Consider the following 26712-nt stretch of genomic DNA (forward strand, 5'->3'; position numbering starts at 1 on the left):
CCACAGATATACGATATCAACAGCCGCTTGAGTCAACAGAGGGGATGAACTTGTATTTGAAATTAACCAAAAGCCTGGCACCAAGACCTACGCTAACCCTTTGCGAAAGAGCACCCCCTTGCAACACCGCTGAGAAGCGTATTTACAACCTCATTTTGTCCGTTCAAAAGCCTGTGTGAACGCGTTTTCTTAGCGGCCCGTTAAGAGTGAGAGAGTGCTTGCTTTGTGTGAGTGTCGGTGCTCTGCTGCTCTGGCCGCCCTCCCCCTCCCCCTCCCCCTCCCCTCCCCCCCCCCCCCACGAAAAACTTCCTTCCTCCCTCCTACGTTCACTCTGCCACTCTTCGGTAGAAGTACAGGTAACCCAGGTCCTTGGGAGGCTTCTCTGAGGCACACACCTTCTGATCGTTGAAGATAACCCACCTGGGAGAGGAACAACGAAGGACAACAGAAGGAAAAGAAGAAGAAAGATCAGCAGATCAGTAACAGACAGCCAGTCACTTGGATTTCTGTCTACCTCGCAAGTAACCATCGATCCTAAAGTAGGCCACCAACAGTTGTGCCCTTGCTTGCCTCCTACATAGGACCCTTGTGAGGGTCTAAAGCTCTAAATCAGTGGTTCTCAACCCTGGTCCTCAGAGACCCACCGTCTGGCGTGTTTTCGATGTTTCCCTGATTCACATGAATGGGTAGTTACGAAGCTCAGCAGAAGACAGATGACGAACATTCGTTTGAATCGGGTGTGTTACACACTGCTCTGCATGATTAAGAGATTGTCTTCTACAGGAAGAGAGAGAGAGAGAGAGAGAGAGAGAGAGAGAGAGAGAGAGACAGACAGACAGACAGACAGACAGACAGACAGAGAGAGAGACAGAGAAGGAGAGAGACACAGAGAGAGAGACACACAGAGAGAGAGACACAGAGAGAGAGACACAGAGAGAGAGACACAGAGAGAGAGACACAGAGAGAGAGACACACCCAGAGACAGAGAAGGAGAGAGGGAGAGAGACACAGAGACAGGGAGAGAGAGACAGACACAGAGAGAGAGACACCCAGAGACAGAGAGAGAGAGACAGAGAGACAGGGAGAGAGAGAGAGAGACAGAGAGAGAGAGAGAGAGGGAGAGAGAGACACAGAGACAGAGAGAGAGAGACAGAGAGACAGAGACAGAGAGACAGAGAGAGAGAGGGAGAGAGAGAGAGAGAGAGACAGAGACAGAGAGACAGAGAGAGAGAGAGAGAGACACAGAGACAGAGAGACAGGGAGAGAGAGAGAGAGAACCCTCCACAGGAGGGTTTCCTCCTCCGGTCGTAACAGGAAGCAGTTACTCACTGCTGGTCCTTCTTGATGTGGCAGACATAGTGGCCACACATGGTGCTGGTGCCCATGTGACTGACGAAGGCAAACAGCTCGTACTCTAGAGACAGAACGAGAGATGGGGGAAGAAAAAAAAAGCTGGCGTGAGAGAGAGAGAGAACAATAGCGACAGAGAGCATCAAGGTTGCATATGAATGAGTGTTCTCCCTCTGGTAAAATCTACACGATAGGGATCTAAACAATGCACTACTGTATCAACACTACAAGCAAACACACACAAAGCTGTACCGCTCAACAGTGGATGAACAACAGTCCCTCGGGGCAGACTTGCTGCCCCCCCCCCCCCCTTCAGTCCCTCGGGGCAGACTTGCTGCCCCCCCCCTTCAGTCCCTCGGGGCAGACTTGCTGCCCCCCCCTTCAGTCCCTCGGGGCAGACTTACTGCCAGGACCGTCTCTGACGCGTGGCCCAGGAGGAGGGTCTCTGCTGGCCTCGCTCTCAGCGGCAGAGCGCCCCCCTTCCGACACCTCCATGGACTCGAGGTCGTCCAGGTGGGAGAAGATCCAGTCAACTGCCCTCTCCAGAACATTACTCTGGCAGGAGGGAGAGCGGGAGAGGGAGAGAGAGGGTTAAGGTTCTTAGGGGTCTCTGTCGGTCTCGTGTTACTCCAAATGGTTGAACTGGGTGTGTATTAAAAACAAAAAATGGTTTTGTGTGGTGAGTAAACAAAGTGTTGTACAGGACATCAGATACAGCACAGTTGTTATTATGGAGTCAGGCACTCTAGTTATAAAGATTGCTTGGGTAGACAACATGAACTCCATGTTTAAAGCCTGTTTTTATACAGAAATGTGTTCCATCTTCCTTTTTTCCCTTCCCTTCTTCCTCTTTTCTCATTTCTCTTCCCCAAATCACATAGACGAGACTGAAAGAAAATTCTGCAACTTTCATAGCTCTTTTTAAAAACCATACTTTGAGTTTACTGTACAGTTTGATTCCCGTGCATGGCAGCCTTTCCGTGTTCGGAGTTCAGAGAAAAATGACACGGCAGACAGTTCAGAGTATGTAAACTCGAAAAGTAAATCTTGGTTTGACTGTTTGAAAATCCAGAGGATATTCTGAGGATGCAGGATCTACGTGGACAGCGCTTTCAGCCATGTCATTAAAGAGTACGGTTGTGATATGGACATGGTTTACAATGAAAAAAGAATGTAAAAGTACGAAAAAAGAACAGAAAAGTACGAAAAAAGAACGGAAAAGTACGAAAAAGAACTAGCGATCCGCGCTAATATACACAAATTTGCTTCATTCGCGCAAATAATTCGCTTGGCGTTTGGTGTGAGCAGACCCCTTCTATCTCAGCCTGCTGGTCAGTTTGGTGTCCCGTGTCTCACCGTGGCCCTCAGCGCCCGCGTCGCCTGGTCTCTGCTGAAGCCCATGGATACGATGGTCGCCAGGTGCTCCTCGGGTACACTCTCAGCGGTGGGAGTGGTCCCGGGGGCGGAGCTACAGCCTGGCAACACCAGGGGGGCGGAGAAATCTGGGGCCAATCACAAGAAGGAAAAAATATTTTATGTAAAAAAAAAAATATATATTATATTACATTTAGTCATTTAGCAGGCGCTCTTATCCTGAGTGACTTACAGTAAGGACAGGGACATTCCCCCCCGAGGCAAGTAGGGTGAAGTGCCTTGCCCAAGGACACGTCATTTGGCAGGAATCAAACCAGCAACATTCTGATTACTAGCCCGATTCCCTACCCGCGCAGACACCTGACTCCACTTATATACATGTATACTACTTAGTTGCCCACCTGGGTCATCCATGTGGCCCATGACCCAGTTCATAGCGGCGTCAATCCCAGTGTTCCCAGTGTAGTACACGGCCTTCCTGCAGGCCTCCAGGGGGAATCCCATCTCACATAACTGGGACACAGTGGAGTCGTCCAGGACTGGGGCTGAGGCCAGAGGGAGCAGAGATGGAGCACATTTAATCAGGAGGCAACAACTGGACACACACAACTATACTTTATAAATAACTGAACCATTCGGAAAACTGAGAAATACTAAGAAACGATATGTAACAAAAAATGATATTAAAACAAATGTAACTAATTATGCAAAAAACATCAACTTGAATGGCCTCTTTTGGTGCAAACTTAAGACAAATAATTTGAGGACACTAACAGAGTCACAGACGAAATCCAGACAGAGAACAAGGAAACAGAAAAAGGCGGGAAAAAAGACAGCTAGAAAAGATGGCGACGAACGACACGCGAGTCAGGAGGAGAAGGAAGGAAAGTAGCAGAAACGACAGACGAACTGACACAGCAGTGGAGAGTAGAGAGAATCGTCCTCCTCGTTGCCGTGGAAACCCAGGATACCTTTGACCTCCACGTCAGGGGTCATGAGCGGAGGCGGGGCCACCTCCGGCAGAAGCTCCTCCCCCGGCTGCTGGCCGGTCCCACGGAGCGCGCTCAGATCCAACGTGTCAGGAACGTCGATGCTCACGTCTGTCAACCCAACATAGGTCATTACAACCGTCAGTTTGAGACCATCAGGAATTTTACTGTGGCAGGAAGGTGCATACAATAAACATATACGTATCTTAAATGTAAAAATAAAAAGTTGAAAATTAATTCACACAGTGTTTTCATTGAGGCACATTGTCAAGGGAAACTGCCACTGCCTACCCAGTTTTTTGGGGACCCAGTCCAACCCGAAGGTGAACTTCTTTATCTGGATCACCAAGTGATCAGGGAAGGAAGCGAAGCGCGTCGTTCTGTCGGAAAATAGGTCATTATTATTTATATATATATACATATATATATATACACACACACATATATATATATATATATATATATATATATATATATATATATATATATATTTGCAATGGCATTTCTGCCAATATTATTATTTTCAATAGAAAGTGTTTTTAAGGAGAGGACAGGAATTGTGAGGAGAGAAAGAGAGAGATGCAGTAAAGGGCCTGGGCCGGATTCGAACCCAGAGCGCCCTCGAGGAGCACACAGAGTGAGCGTGTTCCTACTTGGTGGCGCTGGTCTTGGCCTGCACGGCGGAGCTCCAGAAGTCCGTGAGCGTCTCCGGTTCGCTGAGGGCCGCCATGCACGCCGTGAAGGGAATCCGGGCGCGCACGCTCGCCGGGGGTGGGGCGCCCGCAGAGTCAGCCGCCTCGCGCCGCCGCTCGGCCTCATGCAGCTCCTCTGGTGACGGAGGGGGGGGGGGGGGGGAGAGTTAAGGCCTCATTTATACTTATGTCGCCGTCAGTTTTGAAATGGTCGCAGACGAAAAAAAAAAAAAAAAAAGTGTCGCTCAGGCCGCTGCATTTATACTTCGGCAAACAAGTAGCTATGGTTACATTGTTTACGCTTTGTAGCCTAGGTGATCGATCGGAGAAAATGGCTGAAGCTAATTTTGAGAGGCATTATAAAGGTGTGGATATGTTCTAACTTGCTCTGCCAATATCTCCTTCATTCCTTCAATCTTAAACAGCCGTTGAGCATTCACTGAAAATTCAAACAATGCAGTCAACAACGCGTGCCGTCTATCTAGCCAATCACACTTGCGCGACACTATGTGACGACATCAGCGCCAGTAGAAATTTCTCCTGGTAGGCGACACTTTCAAGCGACGGTTAAAAGTGTCGACCGTGAAGCCATTTCTGTCGACGACCTTTTCAAAAGTGTCTGTGACCTAAGTATAAATTGGGCTTAAGAGAGAGACCATCCATGTATATCTACAAATCCACCCCCCCAGGTGATGGTTAACAGGCCAGGTGTGGACCCCCTGGGGGCAGCTCCGGCCCTCACCTGTGTTGGTGGCCTGGTCCATGGGCACGGGCAGCTGCAGCATGTAGTCCACCCTCTGGGTATACTTGGCTTTCTGGGACTGCTGGCACACAATCCGCTCTTCCACCAGGAAGCGAAAGGCTTCGGAAGGGTTCGCTCCTGAACGGCAGTTTCTCTACAGGAGACAAAGCAAGAGAGAGAGAGAGTGAGAGAGAGTAAGAGAGAGAGAGTAAGAGAGAGAGTAAGAAAGAGAGTAGAGAGAGAGAGAGAGAGAGAGAGAGAGAGAGAGAGAGAGAGAGAGAGAGAGTAAGAGAGAGAGTAAGAGAGAGAGTAAGAGAGAGAGTAAGAGAGAGAGTAAGAGAGAGAGAGAGAGAGAGTAAGAGAGAGAGTAAGAGAAGCAGGCGGAAGGTCGAGGGAGAGAGGATGGCGGCGAGAGAAAGGGCTCACCTCGACCATGTTAATGAAGTGCAATAAGAACTCCTGTGCGTCTTGCTGCCGATTGGTGGAGAACTCGGGGTGGCCCCGCCCCACAAGTGCTTTGAACATGCGTGGCGCAATGCCAACCTGGTCGCCCTGGAAACAAAGAACGATTGAAATCAGTCACGGCAGTAACAACAACAAAAACTAAACATCCAAGCCGTGTAGTAAGTCGAGGACGCAGGGTCACACCTACCCTGGGTTCAGGAGAGGCGTTGGTCTCATCCCCAGGATCAAGGGCTGGTTTGGAGTACTCTCCTGACAACAGACCATAGCCCAGCTTAGCTCTGAGGGGACACAGAAGGTATCATTTTGTTTACGGGTAAACTTCCTGAGATAGTGGCTTGAATTGAATCTTAAAATGAGTGATGAAGACGTATTTGTGAGCGTGTGGAGGATGACAGTGAGGACGTGCGCGGCGCTGGATGTTCCTATGAAGCCACGATGTCCCACGTTTGAATACAAGGAACCAAAGGATCCAGCGTAAGCCGGTGTATGTGTTGCGTGTGGGAGGGGTTAGAAATGCAACTAGGTCTCATGACAAGAGTGTGCATTTCCATTTCAATAAAGATTTGGCATCGTTTTCTGTGTGTGAGCGATTAGTGACATCTACTGGCGAAACAGACAGCTACAGCATTGCCGGAATGAGCACCAGTCTCAGATCAGTGGTTAGGAAGGTGTGTTGAACACTCAGTCCTCAGATCAGTGGTTAGGAAGGTGTGTTGAACACTCAGTCCTCAGATCAGTGGTTGGGAAGGTGTGTTGAACACTCAGTCCTCAGATCAGTGGTTGGGAAGGTGTGTTGAACACTCAGTCCTCAGATCAGTGGTTAGGAAGGTGTGTTGAACACTCAGTCCTCAGATCAGTGGTTAGGAAGGTGTGTTGAACACTTACACTTGAGTTTTAAAGTCCTGGGTGGGATCGCTGGGGGCTTCGGCGAAGATCTTTTCGATGTTGGAGACATACCTACGGCAAGGTAACATTACAGTTGGGTCATTTGGAAAACAAATCTGTTTCTACTGTTTTCTGTCTTTTTTCGATATTGTGTTCTAATAAAAATGTGTCCAGCTCAGTGCTCTGAAGCCTGGGGAGGAGGGAGACGGTGAGGTACTGCCAGGAGGGTCAGATGGCTGAGCGGTTAGGGAATCAAGCTATTAATCACAAGGTTGCCGGTTAGATGCCCGGCCGTGCAAAATGACATTGTGTCCTTGGGAAAGGCACTGCACCCTACTTGCCTCGGGGAGAATGTCCCTGTACTTACTGTAAGTCACTCTGGATAAGAGCGTCTGCTAAATGACTGAAATGTAAATGTAAAGTGTAAATACTGACTTGCTCTGGAAGTCTGGGACGGTGAAGAGGACTTGCATGACGGAGTTGAGGTAGCAGCTGTTGCCCAGGTTCTTCATCCCTGTCAGGCCGGGGCCTGACAGGGGCCTCAGGGTGGTGCCAGACTCCTGGATCATCTCCCACTCCCCCACGCGCTGGTTCACCGCTATCTCCAGCTCAGTCATCGTCCTCTCCGTCTGCAGGAAGGAGAGGAAACAAAGCCAATTAAAAGTACGAATAAAATCTATAAAAACAGGTGGTAGAGACAACAAGTTGGAAGATTATTTTATTCACTGGTTGCAGGAAATCAGGGAGGAAGAGGGTGAGACACAGAGACAGAGACAGAGAGAGACAGAGAGACAGAGAGAGAGAGACAGAGGAGACTCAGGTGGTGAAGGATGAGGGATGAGCAAGCGAGAAGTTAAGAGAGACGTGCGAGGGAGATTGTGGGAGGGGAGTTGGGGAGAGAAAAGGTGGATGTGATAATGGAGGACTGGGAGTAGCAGCGGAGAAGGACAAAGGAAGAAGGGAGGGGCAGAGAACGAGGTAATAAGAAATGACATGGAGTTTTATGGGTGCTGGCCGCCCCCAGCGCAGTTTTCCAGCCTGCTGTTAGAACTCAATAGCAGCTTTGAATCGAGGCCAGCTCTGGCACTATGGCAGACTGCCAACAAGGAACTGGCAAATGTATCCGTGTCACTGTCGCACACCAACCGACATTGCAAAAAGCAGAGGGCTGGCTCTGTCTCTTTTTAATATAAAGATGGAATCATGATCACAGCGAATCACAGACAAGGGGGCTTAAAGGTCAACTTCAACACACATTTAAGCCAGCCTGGTTTTTCAAGGTGATCAAACTAGCTCATTTGACGACGACTGACATTCCTGTCAAGAGAGCACAGCAGGCCGCTCTCTCCAGAGGTGGGAGACGTGCTGGCGGGGGGTGCGAGACCCTACCTTCTCCATGGTCATCATGTCGATGCCGAAGTGGGCGAGGTGTTCCGGCAGCTTGGGATCCAGCACCATGTCGTCCTCATCGTACGAGTACACATCTGGAGACACAACGGAGGTTCAGCTCACGGGGCAGTGCTAAGAACGTTCCACCCGGGGACCACGGGGGGAAACTGCGTCCGTGCTCCACCTCAGGCACACTGGCACACCGCTGCACGGCATCTGTGCAACTTCCTCTTTTAATTCCAGCGGGACAAGCGGCTGCCGCGCGGTCCCCTGGGGCTCACCTGCTCCGTCGGGGGTGATGGTGCCCAGTTTGACGGCGATCGGGTGTCCCGTCTGCTGGAAGTGCAGGAGGGCGTGGTTGTTCCCCCCCGTGCCGTCGAAATACCTCCGCCCACACAACACCATCCCGTCCGTCAGGTTCATCCACAAATTCTCTTGCAGGTCACACACCTCACAACGCCAGCCACTGCCACAGTCAGAGAGGGAAAGGGCGAGAGAGTGGGCGAGAGAGGGAGGGAGAGGGCGAGAGAGTGGGCGAGAGAGAGAGGGCGAGAGAGAGTGGGCGAGAGAGAGGGAGAGAGAAGGAGTGGGCGAGAGAGAGAGGGAGAGAGAGGGAGTGGGCGAGAGAGAGAGGGAGTGGGCGAGAGAGAGAGAGGCGCGAGAGAGAGAGGGAGTGGGCGAGAGAGAGGGAGTGGGCGAGAGAGAGAGGGAGTGGGCAAGAGAGAGAGGGAGTGGGCGAGAGAGTGGGCGAGAGAGGGCGAGAGAGAGAGGGAGAAAATATTTGTTTTCACAGATCAGATGAGACAGTAATAACACAAAAAAAGTTGTGAACACCACGAGCAGACCTCTACTTGCTAGTAAGTGAGCATCTCAAGTAAGTGAGATAAAAGCCAGGTCAGTCTGTTGCGGGGGTCAGATGGCTGAGCGGTTAGGGAAGCGGGCTATTAATCAGAAGGTTGCTGGTTCGATTCCCGACCGTGCAAAAATGACGTTCTGTCCTTGGGCAAGGCACTTCACCCTACTTGCCACGGGGGGGGGGGGGGAATGTCCCTGTACTTTACTGTAAGTCACTCTGGATAAGAGCGTCTGCTAAATGGATAAATGTAAATTTAGCGGGGTTCCCGGGTCACACCTTGGGGGGATCTTGATGCCGTTGTCGAGCTGTTTGAGGCCGGCAGCGTGTCGGGACTCCTGTCTCACCTCCCCGTCCCACTGCTGCACCTGCAGGGCGTGAGACACTGAGTCTGCTGCCACCAGCCCAGCCATGGAGAGAGACACCTGCATCGACACAACACAGACAGGTTGTGTCAAGGCACTTCACCCTACTTGCCTCGGGGGGAATGTCCCTGTACTTACTCCCTGTCCCTGTAAGTCGCTCTGGATAAGAGCGTCTGCTAAATGACTAAATGTAAATGCAGTAATATGAAGACATCTTCTGTGACAGTCTGAAGGGTTCCAGATTAAGTTCTGACAGAAACTCTGAGCAGTTTGATTTTTACTGCTCAGGTCTGCCGCAGTGAGGTGTTTACAAATGCTGAGCCTCACCCGCTCTCTCACAACATCAGGCATTCTGCCGATGTCCTCAGCTGTCACTTCCTGTCTGTCAGGTAAAAGGACCACCTTCACTTCCTCCTCACACTGCTCCTGTTCCACATCAAACCCTCCTTCGATCCCTGACAGAGAGAGAGACGTAGATCAGTAGGAGACGTAAAAAAACATACTCATACCACAGACTGTTTGTCTAAACTAAACACTTCTCTCACCTATGGCCAACCTGGTGGGTTTTTTCTTGGGTGGGTCTCCAGATCCAGAATTGTTGTCCTCTTCCTTCTAGGGACAACCACAAATACGAATCAATATGTAGCCACTGTTGAATCAACAAATGTTGCATCTCAGTAGCATCATACTTACATATCTACAACTCCCGATATTATTTGTAAAAAATAACAACATGCAAGCATTATGGAAATAAAATAGATGACAGTAGTCAGCGAAAGAGCGATGGTTACCTGAGCTTTACGCGTCCGGGTGATGTGCAGGTACGCCCGCTGTCCAGTCCGGGTGTGGTGTCGGTCTACATACTGGCTGCCGAAGCCAAGGAAACTGTTCATGCACACGTACAGGCCTCCTTCACTCTCCTGAGAATAAAAAATGGGTAAGACACAAGTTGCTTACCTGTTCTGCCAACTTGGGTCAGTTTGGAACCACGTTAAGTGTTACTTGACATGTGACATTGCTACACTGGCCACCTGACATCAATATGCAAAACAATATGGAAAAAGTGAAACCATTTAAAATTCAACTTCTGTGTGGATGGCTGGCGATGTAACTAGGTTAACTGAACACACTAGTTAGCCAGCTATTCATTATATTAATGTGGTGTAGATTGCTTAGTTAGCTAACGTTTCTGCTAGAAGTTGGGCTAGCAAGCGTTATAGCACATGGGTATAAGTGAACTGAAAACAGTAATGTCATACTGCAGTTAGTCTTACTAACGAGACAATTTGGCAACAACCGCTAGCATTAGCCACGCAGCTAACGTTAGCTAGCAAGCTTAGCTAACTTTGCCTATCTTAGCTTACCGGCCGGTCGGTACGTTTACTTGCATTAGCAAGCTATATAGCAAGGCTAACTAGCTAGCTAGCAAAACTAGATAGGTATCGAACCAATATTATAACGTATAAATAGGATAGGATAAGGTACAATAGGATAATAGGATAGACATATGCATTAACAATCACTGCATAACATCGGATATTTAAAGAGACAGTTTAAACGGAAATAAGAGGATGATGGGTTGCTCACCGGAGAGGAAAATGACAAGGCGCATTCGTCTTTGTGAACACGGTCCCCGGGCCTCGGTACCCGAATTGTGGACAGAACTGACATCAGAATATCACTAACCTCCGCCATGTCAATCTATGTAAGTCAGCCTTTGAGTCGGACACTTGTTGTTTTAGTTTAGACCCCAGCTTTTGATTCCTCGGCTCAAACGGCGTGTCTGGCGTTGGAATCGTTCGTATCCCCACTCCCTGTCTGTCTGTCAAGCTGGCTAGCTAGCTATCCACTTTCGAATGAATAACTCACTGATGGGGACCTGTTCTGGGTTTCGTGCGCCGTCTGTCGACGCAAGGCCGAACGTGCACACAACATTTACAAGCGATAACAAGTCCGCAGTCTTATGTAGCACTGAGTAGCTTAACAAAAGATTGGTTTAATTCAATTTATCGCACATTGGAGATCAAGGTCTTCGAGTTCAGTACAAGTAGCGTTAGCTATACGCAATGACATTTTTACGTTAATCAGAATTGTAGGACAATGCTAGTTTAACAGCTTTACGTGACAGTTTGAACTGTGAGAATGCAAAATATCGTCTGGCTAGGCAAATAAAAAATCTGCCTACAATTAAAGAATTTAACGGTAAAGGAGAGGTCAATCTGCCATAGCAAAAAATATATATGCAACAATGAGTGTAATTCGAAACGTCAATTAATCGTTCCTGTCTATGGGGTTGGTGCGTGCAGCATTGGGGAAAGAAGCAGATAAATCGAGTTAACTTTACAGCCCACACCGTCGAGATGTTGGGACGTTTGATGATGCACGTCTTTCCTTCACTGGCTTTCGCACTTTCTTCGGTTACTCCTCCCACTCCCTTCCAAAATAACTTGGGACCATGGCGCTGGACTCAAATGATTTCACTGTGTACGTGGCGCTGCACGTCTCATTTCTTTCATTTTTACATTTAACTTCTCCTGCTGCGGGCAGTGGGGTCACGACAGGATCTGTGTCTGGACTATTATCCCCGTACGATGTCTTATATTACAGCGGCGTTCGTGCATACTTTAACGAGGAGTGGGAGAAAGCTGCGGAACAGTTCGAGAAGTCGATATCAACACGAGAGGCACTTTTACGAATCCGAAGGCAATGTCATGACGAATGTATAGGAGCGGGCAAAGACAGGCTGAACAAACTAGGTACTGGAATTTAATAAGACTTCGAGAAAGTGTGTACGGAGAGAGCTATACAACCTATGCCTTGCATATCAGTGTGTGTGTTTTGTCATGTGTAACTTCGCATCTATAAACGGTGTGGGTATATTCCCAGATTCGGAGGAGGGGGTTCTATGGGACCTGTGGGCACAGGACTGGGTGCAGCAGCGGGCGGAGTGTGTGCGCTTCTGCCTGGGAAGGTCTGTTACCCCCGCTGGACAGCTTCCTGTTTCCCTGGATATTGAATATGAGTTCAGCTCCAGGAACCCCTACAACTTCCTACAAGTCACCTACTATAAGGTATCACATCTTCTGTGCTGACCATATAAGCTTTTCGTAATAAAAAATAAAAAAAATCCTCAGGGCAGGAGGCGACTACCGTAGTACTTCTGCCTGACCGTTCTTCTCATTCATTGACCTTCGTCTCCTCGTTCCTGGATTCTCTCTTCATCACGCACCCCTTCCCCTCCTCCTCTTCCTCAGTTGGGGAAGATGCAGAAGGCTGCATCTGCTGCACACACATTCTTTGTGGCCAACCCCAGTCACCTGGAGATGAGGAACAACATTGAGAAGTACAGAAGAATGGAGGGAGTGACGGAGGAGGCCTTCCAGGATAGGGAGACGGAGGCTGAGAAACATTGGGTGAGGGGGGGTGGGGGGCCTTGGCCTGTTTGCTGTAGTGATCATTTCAGTGGCGTTTTGATTGTGGCATCCATAGTCCAGCGTTAGCGTTCAGGAGCCTTTTGTGTGAAGATGTCTCTGTAGGTGGTGAAAGGTAGAAGGCCCTCCCACATGGCCTGGGGTGCCACATTCCTCCCTGTTTCCTTTACCTTCACTCTCCTAAATCTCACTCTGATAGCCACGATTGGAAACACACACACTATGTAACCTCTACCTAGTATTCTTCTACTGGGCAATGAAATGTATATTGATGCACTGTATATATATATATTATTTTTTTTACTCCTTCAGCTTTTTCTTCTGCATCCTTTTCTAATGTCCTCCTTTTCCTCTCCCTCTCCACCCGCCACAGGCCTTCTATGACTCTGCGCTGCTCTCCGAGTCCTCGTCTGACTGGGTGCGTGCGGCGGAGAGGTGGGCAGGCTGTGTGGACCAGACCCTGAGGCAGACAGCCGAGTGCAGGGCGCAGTGCGAGGTGACTGCTCAGCTGCTGCCGGAGAACCGAGGAGAGGCCGGGGCGGAGGGGTTGTTTGAGAAGGCTGCAGGTACCATTTACATTTAGTCATTGAGAAGACGCTCTTATCCAGAGCCACTTACAGTAAGTACAGGGACATTCCCCCCCGAGGCAAGTAGGGTGAAGACACAACGTCATTTGGCATGGCCGGGAATCAATCTGGCGACCTTGAGATTACTAGCCCGATTCCTTAACCGCTCAGCCATCTGACTCATCTGACTCTGATCTGATGGTCAGAGAAGAAGGGCTGGTCGTGGGTTGTGATCGAGAGAAGTGACGAGGCATTTTGTGTCTTGATTGTGAAATGCTCTCTTGCGTATTGATTTCTCTCCTCCTTTTTTTTCTTCTTCCATCCATACATCCAGCACTCTCCCTCTCCCTGCTGTCCCGCCAGCAATCTTGTGTGACCCAGGTGGCGACGAGACCCGGAAGGATCTCAGCTCAGGAGGACTTTCTGCCCCTACAGCTGGAGCATCTACACATCGCACAGTTCAAAGGTCAGAGAGGACCAGTTCACCTCTGGGTCAGAGGAAGATGTCATGAGATTCAATTTTTCTGTCTCCCTCACAGCTCACTTGGGGGTTTGTCCAGAATGAAACTGTGTCAAGCTAACGGCTCCTGTCTCTCTCTCACTGGCGTTCCCACAGCGGGGGATATCCCGGGAGCTGTGCAAACCCTTCGTTCTCTCCTCCTCTTTTACCCCTCCGACACCGACTCCCTCAGCAACCTGCAGCTCTACTATGAGACACTAGGGGGAGACACAGAGATACAGCCCTCTCAGGTACCAGTGACTCAGGGCTAAGAAGTACCCAGTCCTTTAGTCTTAATAGTGTAGTCTCAATATAGTCTTTACTATTATCATGCTTCTCTCTGAATCTGAGACTATGAAGGAAAAAGGACAGGAATTTATAGGCCTTTCTGTCTCTCCTTCTGTCCGTCTGTTTGTCTCTCTGCTCACAGGAGATCTCGAGGTATGTGAGTCGCTCATTGCAAGAAAAAAAGCTCCTCTACTTTGGGATGGAAAACCTGAACTTAAATTTCATTGACCCGGTGAGGAATAAAACGGTCTGGCTTATGCTTTCTCACTGTCAAATGTTTGTTCCATAACTTTCAACGACCACATTTTCAAGTTATAACACACTGACATTAATGTGGAATGCCTGGTTAGCTGCAGATGTTACATGTGTTTTTCTGAAGATTCTTATCTTGGTTTCTACCCATCTGTAGGATCTGTGGACGCCAGAAGAAATTGTACCCGAGTCGCTCAGGGAAACATGGAGGTTAGAGTCAAGACCTGTCCAAACTAAGCTTTTGAAATGGTTTTGGTGGATAAATGAACAACTTCCCCGTCTTTGGTTTTCAGAGCTGAGAAACAGAAGCTGAATGAGAAAATGAAGGAGGGGGAGAGGATGGTGGAGACAGATGACAGTGGATTTTATGCAGGTAGTTATGTCTATAAAGTTTGTCATATATTTACTTGAATTTGTTAGTTCCAGGCACTGGGTGTACATTGCTGTCCAAGTCTTCGTCACAACAGTGCTTTTTTTTTTCTTCTTCTTCTTCTTCAAAGATTGAAGAAAAAAATAAAATGTGAAAAACGTTTTTAAAAATAATCTCTAAATTTTCAAAAACTTTGGTAGAAATAAGACTAAAAAAATAAAATAATTAAAACAACATTTGTCAACATTGTACTTTTGTGTCCTCCTTAGACTACGCTCCCTACTCACTTTTCAATGTTATACTGTCAGGCGGACCTGTTCCTCAGGTTGGCGTGACGATCACCATGGATGACGAGGCTTTGAACGGGACTAATCGGGTGGTGCTGGATGGAGTCCTGTCCCAGAGAGAGTGTGACACAATACTCAACCTAGCAACTGTGAGTTTATGTTGGCATTATATTCAATTCAATGAGACGACGATGATGATGATGATGATGAAATGAGCTGGTTCTGTGGCTCACTGATAGGTTGCTGCGTCAGTTGGAGATGGTTACCGGGGCAGACGTTCTCCACACACGCCTCACGAGAAGTTCGAAGGCCTGACGGTTCTCAGAGCTGTAAAAGTAAGAGAAATCTGGAAGAGAGAAACCTGAAAGAGAGAACCCCAAGAGGAACCTTATTAATCTAAGTTAATCTCTCTATTGTCTCTCCATCTTTTTCTCCCTCTCTCTTTCTACCTGTCTTCCTCCTTCTCCCCCCCCTCTCCTTCCAGTTGTCCCAGGATGGCTTGGTGAACCAGACAGATGCACGGCTGCTCCACGAGATGGGGGAGAGGGTGAGGAACCTGCTGCACTCCTACTTCCGAAGCCCTTCCGGACTATTCTTCTCCTACACACACCTGGTGTGTCGCAGCGCAATCACAGGTAACGGAGACCCCCTCAGGAACCCCTCAGAGATACAGAGCCTCTCAGGGCTGTTGATAGTTCATATGTGCTTGTCAGGTACACCCGAAGCTCAATCAGATAGATAATCGAGCAGTTGGCATAATCTGTTGGTATAGCTGTGCCAACAGTTTTTTTCTGTCTTCTCAGGGGACCAAGAAGGAAGACTGGATCTGTCTCATCCTGTCCACGTTGACAACTGTCTCCTGGAACCAGACACCAGGCAGTGCTGGAGAGAACCACCAGCCTTCACACACAGAGACTTGAGGTACACACACGCACACACACACACACACACAGACACACACATTCACATGCAGGATTAAAAGGTACATTTCCAGTGTTGGTGTGCAGGTAGAACTAATGTTTACTTGATTTTCAGCTTGTGAGAAGACAGGAATGGCATTCATTTGCCCCCTGTAACTTACGTTGTCAAGCAACTTGCATAAACCTGTCTTGACCTGTGCTCATTGCTGGTTCCATTGCAGTGCCGTGCTCTACCTGAACGACAATTTTGACGGAGGAGAGTTCTTCTTCACAGACAGGGATGCCAAGACTGTAACGGTCAGTTTTATTTGACCCTGAAACGCTGTTACACCCTTTGAACTGAAGTCTTGTGACAACTTCAATGATGGCCATGTAAACCATAGAGTCATGTCATGAACACCCAACTGTCAAATCATGTCCTAATCAATGCCTGACGACCCCTGACCTTTTCGCCCTCTAGGCCCGGGTGAAGCCCAACTGTGGTCGTCTGGTCGGCTTTTCCTCGGGTCCAGTCAACCCCCACGGCGTTACCGCGGTTACCGCCGGCCGTCGATGCGCTCTGGCCCTCTGGTTCACCAAGGAGCAGCACCACAGAGACATGGTGAGGCTTATTATGGGATGTGGAAACCGTAGAAGGTTGTATCATATCATTTATAAAAGCAATAGTCCGTCAGTAAGACACATGAAGGAGACGGATGAGGAGCAGCATGCGATGATACTGTGTTCCCCACATGGGTAATATTTCCTTAATATTGACGCCACCACCCCCCCTCTCCCCAGAATCGCCCCCACGGGTAACACTTTAAAAACCCCAGTGGTGCATGCGAAAAGCCGACAGCCATTGGCTGGTGAGAACCTTCTCTCTACATCCCTCTTTCCTGTCTGCCCTCTGTCCTTTAGGAGCGAGAGGAGGCGGAGGCCGTGTGGGCCGTGGATGGACAGAGTGTGACCAAAGAGGCGAAGGAGGAGGGAGAGCGTGCTCGTGCCCCCACGGCCCGGAGCAGCAGACGCCAGGGCTCCAGGGAAGGTGCCGACGGGAGGGGCAGGGTGACCGGGGGCAAGGACGAGCTGTGAGATGGATTCATCCATCCGACGGGGTACTCCTCTTCACACACAACCCATGCAGACCACAACCCTCCTCACTCCCCCCCCCCCCCCCCCCGGCGAAAATACCATGAACTTTGCTATTTTTACACCAGGATTTTCGATCACCACCTACGCAATCTCCCCTCACCCCGGCTATCCTCTTCAGTGTGTCACTGTATTATGTGTGTATTTGTGGGATAGAAATGATCTCCCCTCTGTGTGTCTGTGTGAATTTCTCACACCCACTGTGTGTGTTATTGCGTGTTATGTCATAACTGGTATGTTTCGTCTGAAGGAAAAAGGAATGGATTTAAAATTTGAATAAATATGTGTCCCTACAACGATGTGAGTGGTTCATGGCAGACCTAAACTCCAGTGAAACCGAGCGGGAGAGAGAAAAAGAGAGGATTCTGTATGAGAGAGGGATTGTGGAGGTACTGAAAGTGTAGCAGTCCATTAACTGATTACCTCCATACTTCTCTAATCAGGTAGACACGCTGTCAATAAACAACGGGTTAACTGATGAGTGTGTGTCGAGTGGTGGAAGAAAGTTTTGTATGTTAAAAGGCATGTACCGTGTCGACAGCAGGAGCTCATGGAAGGAAGAGGGGTTTGTTAGTGGGGGTGCGAGAGAGATTGAGGTACGGAGGGGTGAAAACATGGATAGAATCAGAGATTACCGTTAATCCCGCATAAATGAGTGCATTTGTTTATGACGTTTGGAAAATCTCCCATTTAGAATATGGAATAGTAATCCAGCGAGAAATCATTTAATCATTCACATCCAGCTCAACGCACACGGCTGCTAGCCCTCATACTCTCAACCACTACTTCCCATCTTCCCTGTCCCATTAAAACCAGCCCTTTAATCCCAGCACCCCCCCCCCCCCACATACACACATCAACACAGTTGCATTATCATGTCACAGCCAGTTAAAACTGTGTATAAGGCCCCTATTAACCCTCTCCCTCCTCCCCGTGTCATAATCACGATCACACCAGAGCCTGCAGAACTGGGTCGCCAGGCCTGATAATGGAGGCCAGGATTGAACCTTCTTCCTTTCTCACACTCTCCTTACAGTCCTGGCTCCCTAAAACACAGCCTTAATCACGGCCTTAATCGCAGCTTAGCAAGGCGTTACATCTATATAATTCATATAGGCACTCGTACTTTACACTAAGTGGTCTCAAAATGTTCTAGTTCAAGTCCAGCTGGATCTGTATTTTTCTACGTCGTATTATTCTTTCTCAAAACCCACCAGACGAGCAGTTCATGCCGTGCAGGTAGATACAGAAGGATAAACTTTGCAATATGTCGTTTTAATGTGTCAAGATGCTTAGTGTCAAGCAGTATCTGAGATAAAGAGCATGTGGGGCCCGCTAGTTTCTAAACCACATGATTAGTCTAGAACCTAGACTGTCCATGTGCATCATCCACATCTTCTTTGGTCTCAAAGCGAGGGATCCACTCGTTTCCCCAAGTTTCGAAAAAACAACCTGACACAGTGACATTTCCATCTTTAGACGAGAGGTTGTATGTGAATTCCCGCGCTGTGTGTGACATGTAATCCAGCTGCCCCCTGACTCCACTCTCCATGAGAGACTGGGCTGGAGGGTCACTAATGGATGTGCTGTACTCTACCCCAGCAGGAAGGCAGGCAGGCAGCAGACCCAGGCCTGCTGCCGGCCCTGCTGGTCAAAGCTGCTTCGCTCACTAGGCCCCTGCTGCTGCTGGTGACGTCAGGAGCGGAATATGCCGTCAGACACAGTCGACCACACAAAGCCTAATAGATGTTAATCCCCTGGCCTCGCTCTCTGTCTTTCCATTCCTCTCCCTCTTTACCGCCCTCCCCCCCCCCCTTCCCCGTTTCTCTCACTCGCTCATTTGACTCATTTTCACTCGGTCATTCACTCACTTATTTCCTCACTCTGTCACTCACTCACTCTCCATCTATCTCCTTTCATCCTACTGCCCTCACAAAGAGTTCAGTACAGCCACGAAATTACATCTCTGATCCATCCACAAATCAATTCAACTAAATTAAATGTGGCCAAATTATGGTTGTGTAAAGGGTCACAATCATTTACTGGATATTCACTGGATGAACACTATTGTTCAAAGCCACCTTGCACCATGTCTGTGGAGGGAAAGTCTGGAGAGTATTTCTCAAGCAATATCGGTGTCTGTCACTGCCTACCTCCTCCCTCCATCCACAATCTGTTCGGTCTACCCGTGTGGCCATTTGGACTTTCTAAGATTAGACTATTCTCTCGTTTACAAAACATGACACCCCATGCCTGGCAGTCCGTCACAGGCTTTTCCAGGACCATAAAAAGCCATGTCTTCAAGTCTTTTATTTACCTTTTTCTGGAGGAAAAATCACCCACTCCCACCCACTCACTTTCCAATGCAGGGATTTCCATCCCTTAGTAATTTTAGTTTGGCACCCTTATTTTAACCCTGTGGGCAGACACCGTTTGGTATACCCCCCTTCGTCAAACCTGTCTCTCTCTCTCTCTGTCCCCCTCGCTCACCCCCACCCCCACCACCACCACTCTCTCTGTCCATCACAGGGTTTATCCCCTCATCCCTGATCTCCCTTCATCCCTCCAATCCTCATCTGTTTCCCGCGGGAGCAGTGGAGAGAGTGTGTGTCTGACAGGACCACCCCGGCCGTGGAGGAGACACGGAAAGTCTTGGACCAAAAGTGGGGTGAACGAACCACACCAGAGGAAAGAGAGACCCCTGAAAGAAGCGTTAACGCGGCCCCAGGACTCATCAGTACTTTGGTGAGTCATATGTTCATCAGTTACGTTTAAAATGTCAGTTGCTGTGTTTCATTCATCCTGTTGGTCGTTTGACTGATGTCTTAAACTTTCATAAAAATACGTTAGAAATAATTTCCGTCCCTTAAAATTTAATTGAGCCAATGTAAGAGATGTGTGCTGATTTCCCATTCACAGCTTGAAATGGGACTTTTATGGTTTATTTATATGTGTTATGCTTTTTCATGCACAAAATCAGACACACTTATGTGGTGGCAAAGATTGGGGAGCATGCTTTTGTATTATGGTAGCAGCATGGCAGGTTTTGGCAAGGTTTTTAGGAGATGACAAAGATGAAATGCATATAATTCAGTTTTATGGTATATCCCAAATAATGTTTATGTGGGATTTATATCATGATCTTACGTGATATTGGTATAGTTATACTAGCGTCCAGCAATGCAACTAGATTATCTCCAAAGGGTCGCATTTTCTAACATTTACATGATTATGTCATTTGTTTAAGTGTTTTTTTTTTTACTCAGGATAAAAAGCATGTGACTATGATTATCATACTGATAAAGACAACTCTTTGTGAAAGATAGTCCAGAAGAAAGGGAAGCCTAGTGTCTGCTGTAAAAAAACAAAACAAAAAATACTATAAAAAATATATATATTTGTGGAGTATCCGTTTTCAACCTAATTAAAGAAGGTGACTGAAGACAACATGCAGAGGAGTGCTGGGCTTCAAGAGCCTGGGTCTTGTCAGGTTTTGACACATATCAGTTTCTTTTTTTTTACGCAAAAAGGTCATAGCCGCAGCAAGCCAAGTGGTGTCAAATATTCCTAGGATCGGTAGTCACACTCAAGTTCATTGGCCGTGTCACGCGCTTCTGTCTGTCCGTCATTCTCCTCCCCTCCCCCTTCCCTCCCCCATCTGCCCCCTCCCTCGTTTTCATCCCCCCTCCCTCCCTACGACTCTTATCCAGATGCAAAGAGCAGTCAGTAATCGGATGAGAGCAGATTTGATTCAAAAGGCTTCCCTTAAAATCTCAGCCACTAGGATTTAAACCCTCTCTCTCCTGTACTCCACCCTCATCCATCCCTCTTGTTCTCTCTCTCTCTCTCTCTCTCTCTCTCTCTCTCTCTCTCTCTTCTCTCCCACTCTCTCTCTCTCTCTCTCTCTCTCTCTCTCTCTCTCTTTCTCTCACACTCTCTCACACTCTTTCTCCCACTCTCTCTCTCTCTCCCATCCTTTCTCCCTCTCTCTCTCTTTCTCTCACACTCTCTCTCTCCCCCCCCCCCCTCTCACTCTCTCTCTCTCCCCTTCCCTCCCTCTCTCTTGCCCTCTTCCTCTATCTGTGTTAATGCACTTCGCCGACCAACTTTAGCAGCCATTTAATCACATGGAACAAAGTCAGGCTACCAGACACAGAGACAAAAGGCCAATGGCACAGTAACACTCGACCTAAGCTCTCCATATTTCAATGAAAGCAACTCATGAGCGCTCCATCAGGTGTAAGGCCAGAATGTTTATTAAAGCAGGTGGTGTTGTTTTGAGTGAGGGAGGGTTGGTTGGTTGTATATTATTGGATTCCTATAGGGGGGGTGGGGGGGGGGGGGTGGTAACATGGCGGTTTCACACAGCAAAAGCACAGATCAAGACAAACCACCGACAAACCACAATTGTGAGCCGATCTTTTTCTCTCATAGTCACTCCCTCTTCCTCCTCTTTTCTCTTTAAACAAATGAGAGTCAAATTAGTTTGGTCATGAGTTTTGGCACACACAGACACATTCAAATAGAGAGAGATTGCAGCAGAATCAAGTTGAATAATATCAAGAAAAGGATTCCATCCTACCATCTTTAAAGGTAAGATTAATTAAATGTAATTTAACATGGCTCTGTAACTACATCATGTTTTCATTCAAAATTGACACTTTTTAAATGTACTTTTAATGTAATTTTAGTAGGAATACAGTGACAGTTATTATAAGTCAAATGAGATTGGAAATCAAACTCCTGCATTTGAGATAGTAATTGGTCAATTGCTGCGTTTTACTATAGCTACATAACAAAATAAGGATGCTTATACATGTGTATAAATATAAATAAGCTCTTAAGGATGACTTAGCATGCATGACATAGTATGAATGTTATATGTGGCAAACTGAAGTTAACACAACGCTTGTCTTAAATTACTTTTCCGAACACAAGGTGAGGATGGCATAACATGATGACAGGCTGTACTGGTTTGAGTTTGCTGACAGGGTGCGGATGTGTGTCATTAACAGTTTTAAGTTCATTTGTACGGCTTGTACATTTAAATTGCATACATTTTTTTATTTACTTTGTGTACTTTCGAATGACAGTGTTTCGTGAACGTTTGTGTGTTTCTGTGAGTGTGTGTGTGTGCGTGTGTGTGTGTGGTTGTTTGACTATGGATGTGGTCCTCTGTATATACAGGCACTTGTGTACCTGTGTGTTCAAATACCTGTGCGTGCCGGCGTTTGAAGGTTTGCAAAGTAGTCGAGGGAAGTTTGAATTGCAAAACAGATGCTGCTTTGAAAACAAAGACAAGAGAAGACTAAGTCTCAACTGACAAGCATGCTTCATACCTTCTTACTAAATATAAAGATGCTACATCAACCGCCTCATTATTTTCTTAATATCCGTTGCCTCATTTTTTGCCATTTCATTAAAAAGTTTCAATTTTACCCCTCCCTTGTCCTCTGCTCATCTGCCTGCAGGAGAATCTCTGCTCACCAGATTTCTCTTCACGTCTCCACCGGTGACAGTGCCTAACAACCGTCGCCATGGGTGAAATGGAGCAGCTGCGAAAGGAGGCCGACAACTTGAAAGATCAGATAACCGTCAGTTACTCAAACAACCAGTGAATCGATTGAAGGCCTACTTGATTCTTAAACGATTTTCACAGAGACCACCTTCTCACAAAAAAAAGTGTTTATGACATTGTCCATAACCTTAACATGATATGTCCTGATTTTTTTTTTTTTTTAAGAAAATAAATGCAAATGAAAGAAAAAATGAAAACGTGACTGTGTGTGTGTTTGTTCTCCACAGGCGGCTAGGAAGGCGGTCCAAGACACCACCCTGGAAGAGGCCGTGTCAGGCACGGCGGTGGTGAGCCGTGTGCAGCTGAAGACCAGGAAGACTCTGAGGGGACACCTGGCTAAGATCTACGCCATGCACTGGGGAGCTGATTCCACGTAAACATCCAGCCCAGGCTTGATCACTGCACACACACGTACACACACACACGTACACACACACAGCCTGGACACTCCTGTACACTCACTTGTACAAGCTTTCAACGTGTTCTCACACAAAAACTCCGGAAGATGAACGGGGCTCGGTCGAGATATCTCCAAGTGAACGCGATCTCACGCAAACGCTTTTGTCCCATCTTATTCCTTTTCCCTTTTAACAAGAAAACTGGAGCGGTCCAGTGTAAAGGAAGTCTACAAAGACAGTTTCCTGTTTACACTTTAAATAGTTGTGTGCACAATTAGTGTGCTGATTGCTTGATTGGATTGGCGTAGCAATCTCATTGAGTGTTTTAATAGGATGAAAAAGGATAAGTAACTAGACTAGTCACTTGTGTGACTGGAGTTGATTACCGTAGGTTTCACTAACACGCTATTCATCTTCTCCATTCTCTCTCACTCTCTCGTCCACTCTCTCTCACTCTCTCACCCTCTCGCTCTCTCATCCTCTCTCACCCTCTCTCTCACTCTCTCTCTCCCTCTCCTCCACTTTCCTCATGTCCTCTGTCTTTAGGCTATGCGTCAGTGCCTCCCAGGATGGAAAGCTCATTGTGTGGGACACCATAACGACCAACAAGGTACATAACCACAACCCAACACTCCGAATTCAGTTGAGTAGAGTAAAGTGTTGGACACCAGAATGTAAAAAAGGCTTCCTCTCTCCAACACTACCACCCAGGTGAACGCCATTCCTCTGAAGTCATCGTGGGTGATGACGTGTTCGTACGCGCCCTCAGGCAACATGGTGGCCTGCGGAGGACTGGATAACATGTGCTCCATTTACAACCTCAAAGGCAAAGATGGAAACGTCAAGGTCATGCGTGAGCTGGCCGCGCACACGGGTAGGACACGCTAAACACGCTAAACACACAAAACACCGTGTAGTCCCTTCAGCTCACCTTGGCAGGAAAAAATACCAAATATTACAGTCATCCCAAATCTGTAGTCGTTCAGTTTATTATAATGGATCCATGATGTTTACGCTGTTTAGTCAATGATGTGGCTATAACATTGTGACTGTTGTTGCCCAGGTTATTTGTCCTGCTGTCGTTTCCTTAGCGACAGTGAGATCATCACCAGCTCTGGAGACTGTACCTGGTAAGGTCATGCACACAGGATGAAACACCCCTCTCACCTTGAGCTGTTAACTCAATCTAACAAACCTCATTCCTACAATACCGTATTTGCTTGGACAGATACTCATTCTTTAGGAATGAGTCTGTCTAAATTTGTAAAATTTCTTGATTTATTTAATAAACCCTGGTATAATTTGACCCTCCTCATTCTCCTCTTTCTTCTCCTCCTCCTTCTCCTCCATCCAACCCCTTTCTTAACCCCCCCCCCCCCTCCTCTGTAGTGTGCTGTGGGACATAGAGACAGGGACACAGAAGACCATCTTCGCTGGTCACCTAGGAGACTGCATGTCCCTGGCCGTGTCACCCGACTTCAAGATGTTCATCTCGGGGGCGTGTGACTTCACGGCTAAGCTGTGGGACATCAGGGAGGGCGCCTGCAGACAGACCTTCGGAGGACACGAGAGTGACATCAACGCCATCGGGGTGAGAACGAGGAGAAAGACACCAAAAACATTGTTAAAACACTAAGCAGTTTGCTTGTAACAATCACACAAAGCATTTACATTACATTTAGTGGACACTCTTATCCAGAGCGACTTACAGTAAGTACAGGGACATTCCCTCGCCGAGGCAATTGCCTTGCCCACAGACTCAACATCATTTGACACTGCCGGGATTCGAACTGGCGACCTTCTGATTAACAGACCGATTCCCTAACCGCTCAGCCATCTGACTCCCATTTATCTTTATCTTCACGTCTCTCTCTCTCTCTTTCTTGTCTCTGAATGTCTCCCTGTAGTTTTTCCCTAACGGCAACGCGGTGATAACAGGCTCAGACGACGCCACCTGCAAGCTGTATGACCTGAGGGCAGACCAGGAGCTTATCACCTACCAAGACTCCAGCATCATGTGTGGCGTGACCTCCCTGGCACCCTCCCTCTCCGGACGTCTCATCCTGGCGGGGTACGACGACTTCAACGTCAACATCTGGGACTCGCTGAAGAACGAGAGAGTGGGTGAGTCAAAGAAGGAATGTTGCAGTGTGAAAGTAGGTGCGACGGAGCACGTGGAAGAGAGCGACTGAGAGAACTCGCAGCGACAGGAAGGTAAAACTGTGGCTGCGAATGTAGATTGTTTTACATTTACATATACGCATTTAGCAGACGCTTTTATCCAAAGCGACTTCCAAGAGAGAGTTAAAAAAAAGTGCATAGGTCACTGATCAAACAACGAGATAGCCCCAAACATTGCGGGTAGCCAAACATGAAGCATACATTGTGAAACCAAATAAGTCCCAAAGGGAAGAACAATAAAAGCATGTAGTTAGACGAGTTACAATTAAACAGCAAGAACCTCAAAAGTGAAAGAGTGTACCTGTGGAAAAAGCAAGCAACAAAAATATATTTCACAGCGAGCACAATCCTTTTAAGACAGTTACAACAAACCAACAAGAGTAGCAAGTTTCTCAATAAGAGTCATTGTGATCCTGGGGGATCAATGATGTATGCACCGTATTTAAACGCCGTCGGTCTCTGCCTTATGTTTCAGGAGTCTTGGCTGGACACGACAACAGAGTGAGTTGTATCGGAGTTAGCTCTGACGGCATGGCCTGCTGCACAGGATCCTGGGATAGCTTCCTGAAGATATGGAACTGAGTCTGTCCCGACAGAGAGGAAGATGAGAGAGGGAGGGAGAGGGGGAGAGGATGTAGAGACAGGAGATGAGAGAGGGAGGTAGAGGGAGGGAGAGGATGTAGAGACAGGATATGAAAAACTTCCCTGTGAGGGAGATGGTTGATAAAGAGAGAGAGGCTTGGAGGAGGAATTGGGGGGAAACACATGGGAGTGTATTTTTGCTGTGCCAAGTCCTATCGAAAATTGAAGAGAGGGATAGTGATAAAACGGAGACATTCCCTCCTCTTCCCACTTCTCTCTCTTCTTTATTGAAACTCAAGTTGTGGGGGGAGAGGGGGTCAAACACAAAATGTTATCAATGATGATTTTGTGTCATGGTTCAAACAGAAATTCAATCATTTAATTATCATTAGATAATATGCATATTTATTCCTGCATCGAAAAAATTACCCATGTCATAAGAGCAGTTGCCAAATGGAAATGGTAGAGATTGAATGGAAATAGGATAACATAACCAATTACAGCCTGTGTAGGTTTACAATAATGATCTTACATTTTATATAACAGGTAGAGATGTTTGTTGAATGAATTTGTTTGCGTTGCTCTTTCGTTTTAAAAAGATGTTCTTGGTTTTGTTAGAATCCCCTTAGTGGATGTTCCATGTTTGTTTGTTTGTTTAATTGGGTTTTTTCTTTTTTTTTTTAAGATTAGAATGGATTAGTTAGCCAGCTCATTTTTACTTTAGTGTCAGCGAGATGTGTGTATGTATGTGTTTCATAGAAGATATTTTTTCAAAAGTTTGGGCTGAATCTATTGTTCTACTCCACAATAGTTAGATATGAAAAGATACTAGCGCTTGCAGCGAACCCTTAGGCTGACAGATGGGATGTTTAAATGTATCTCATGGTTCACTGAGCACTTCCCCAAAAAATTAGGATCTTTCAAATGTACTGACAGGACATGGGGGTGTTTTAAGCTGTACCTGTGCCCGTGTGTTTATAGGTGACTACGTCTGAGTGCTGGGGGAGTTTCAAGTTCATGGGTTAAATTGATCTTTCTTAATTGATTTGACACATTTAAACTCTTTACGGATCATGCTTTCAAAAGAGTTTACAGACTAAATTTCCAGAACGCACTTAGTAAATT

At 47.3% G+C, this 26712-nt stretch overlaps 3 protein-coding genes across 6 annotated transcripts; 2 read left to right on the plus strand and 1 right to left on the minus strand.

Moving 5' to 3' along the window:
- Positions 1 to 290: 290 nt before the first annotated feature.
- Positions 291 to 10947, minus strand: usp5 (ubiquitin specific peptidase 5 (isopeptidase T)). Of its 3 annotated transcripts, none has more exons than XM_084668476.1 (20): positions 10692 to 10947; positions 9896 to 10024; positions 9650 to 9713; positions 9432 to 9559; positions 9019 to 9164; positions 8168 to 8352; positions 7887 to 7981; positions 6933 to 7126; positions 6498 to 6569; positions 5800 to 5890; positions 5574 to 5699; positions 5148 to 5301; positions 4367 to 4541; positions 4005 to 4093; positions 3639 to 3824; positions 3126 to 3269; positions 2707 to 2852; positions 1755 to 1905; positions 1330 to 1414; positions 291 to 420 (listed from the first exon to the last, which is right to left on the minus strand). In XM_084668476.1, exons 1-20 carry the CDS (start codon positions 10797 to 10799, stop codon positions 327 to 329), a joined length of 2562 nt encoding a protein of 853 aa, XP_084524602.1. In that variant the 5' UTR covers positions 10800 to 10947; the 3' UTR covers positions 291 to 326. The 3 variants fall into 3 exon arrangements, with proteins under 3 accessions (XP_084524602.1, XP_084524594.1, XP_084524610.1); XM_084668468.1 differs by having other exon boundaries at positions 9650 to 9716; positions 10692 to 10946; XM_084668484.1 differs by having other exon boundaries at positions 3696 to 3824; positions 9650 to 9716; positions 10692 to 10944.
- Positions 10948 to 11138: 191 nt separating this feature from the next.
- On the plus strand, positions 11139 to 17144 carry p3h3 (prolyl 3-hydroxylase 3). 2 transcript variants are annotated; one of them, XM_084668504.1, is made up of 17 exons: positions 11139 to 11588; positions 11712 to 11860; positions 11991 to 12175; positions 12359 to 12517; positions 12909 to 13101; positions 13436 to 13567; positions 13718 to 13851; positions 14031 to 14120; positions 14298 to 14350; positions 14434 to 14513; positions 14819 to 14946; positions 15037 to 15132; positions 15282 to 15432; positions 15601 to 15718; positions 15939 to 16014; positions 16178 to 16318; positions 16618 to 17144. In XM_084668504.1, the coding sequence occupies exons 1-17, from the start codon at positions 11560 to 11562 to the stop codon at positions 16789 to 16791; spliced, it is 2088 nt and encodes a 695-aa protein (XP_084524630.1). In that variant the 5' UTR covers positions 11139 to 11559; the 3' UTR covers positions 16792 to 17144. The 2 variants fall into 2 exon arrangements, with proteins under 2 accessions (XP_084524630.1, XP_084524622.1); XM_084668496.1 differs by having other exon boundaries at positions 11139 to 11860.
- A 2247-nt stretch (positions 17145 to 19391) lies between these two features.
- Positions 19392 to 25608, plus strand: gnb3a (guanine nucleotide binding protein (G protein), beta polypeptide 3a). Its single transcript, XM_084671135.1, has 9 exons — positions 19392 to 19593; positions 22320 to 22442; positions 22654 to 22799; positions 23371 to 23434; positions 23536 to 23698; positions 23888 to 23954; positions 24214 to 24415; positions 24732 to 24948; positions 25481 to 25608. Exons 2-9 carry the CDS (start codon positions 22386 to 22388, stop codon positions 25585 to 25587), a joined length of 1023 nt encoding a protein of 340 aa, XP_084527261.1. The 5' UTR covers positions 19392 to 19593; positions 22320 to 22385; the 3' UTR covers positions 25588 to 25608.
- The last annotated feature ends 1104 nt before the right edge of the window (positions 25609 to 26712 follow it).

Source organism: Hypomesus nipponensis, chromosome 2, assembly GCF_054491055.1.
Source record: "Hypomesus nipponensis isolate SF chromosome 2, ASM5449105v1, whole genome shotgun sequence".
In the NCBI taxonomy this organism is placed as follows: domain Eukaryota; kingdom Metazoa; phylum Chordata; class Actinopteri; order Osmeriformes; family Osmeridae; genus Hypomesus; species Hypomesus nipponensis.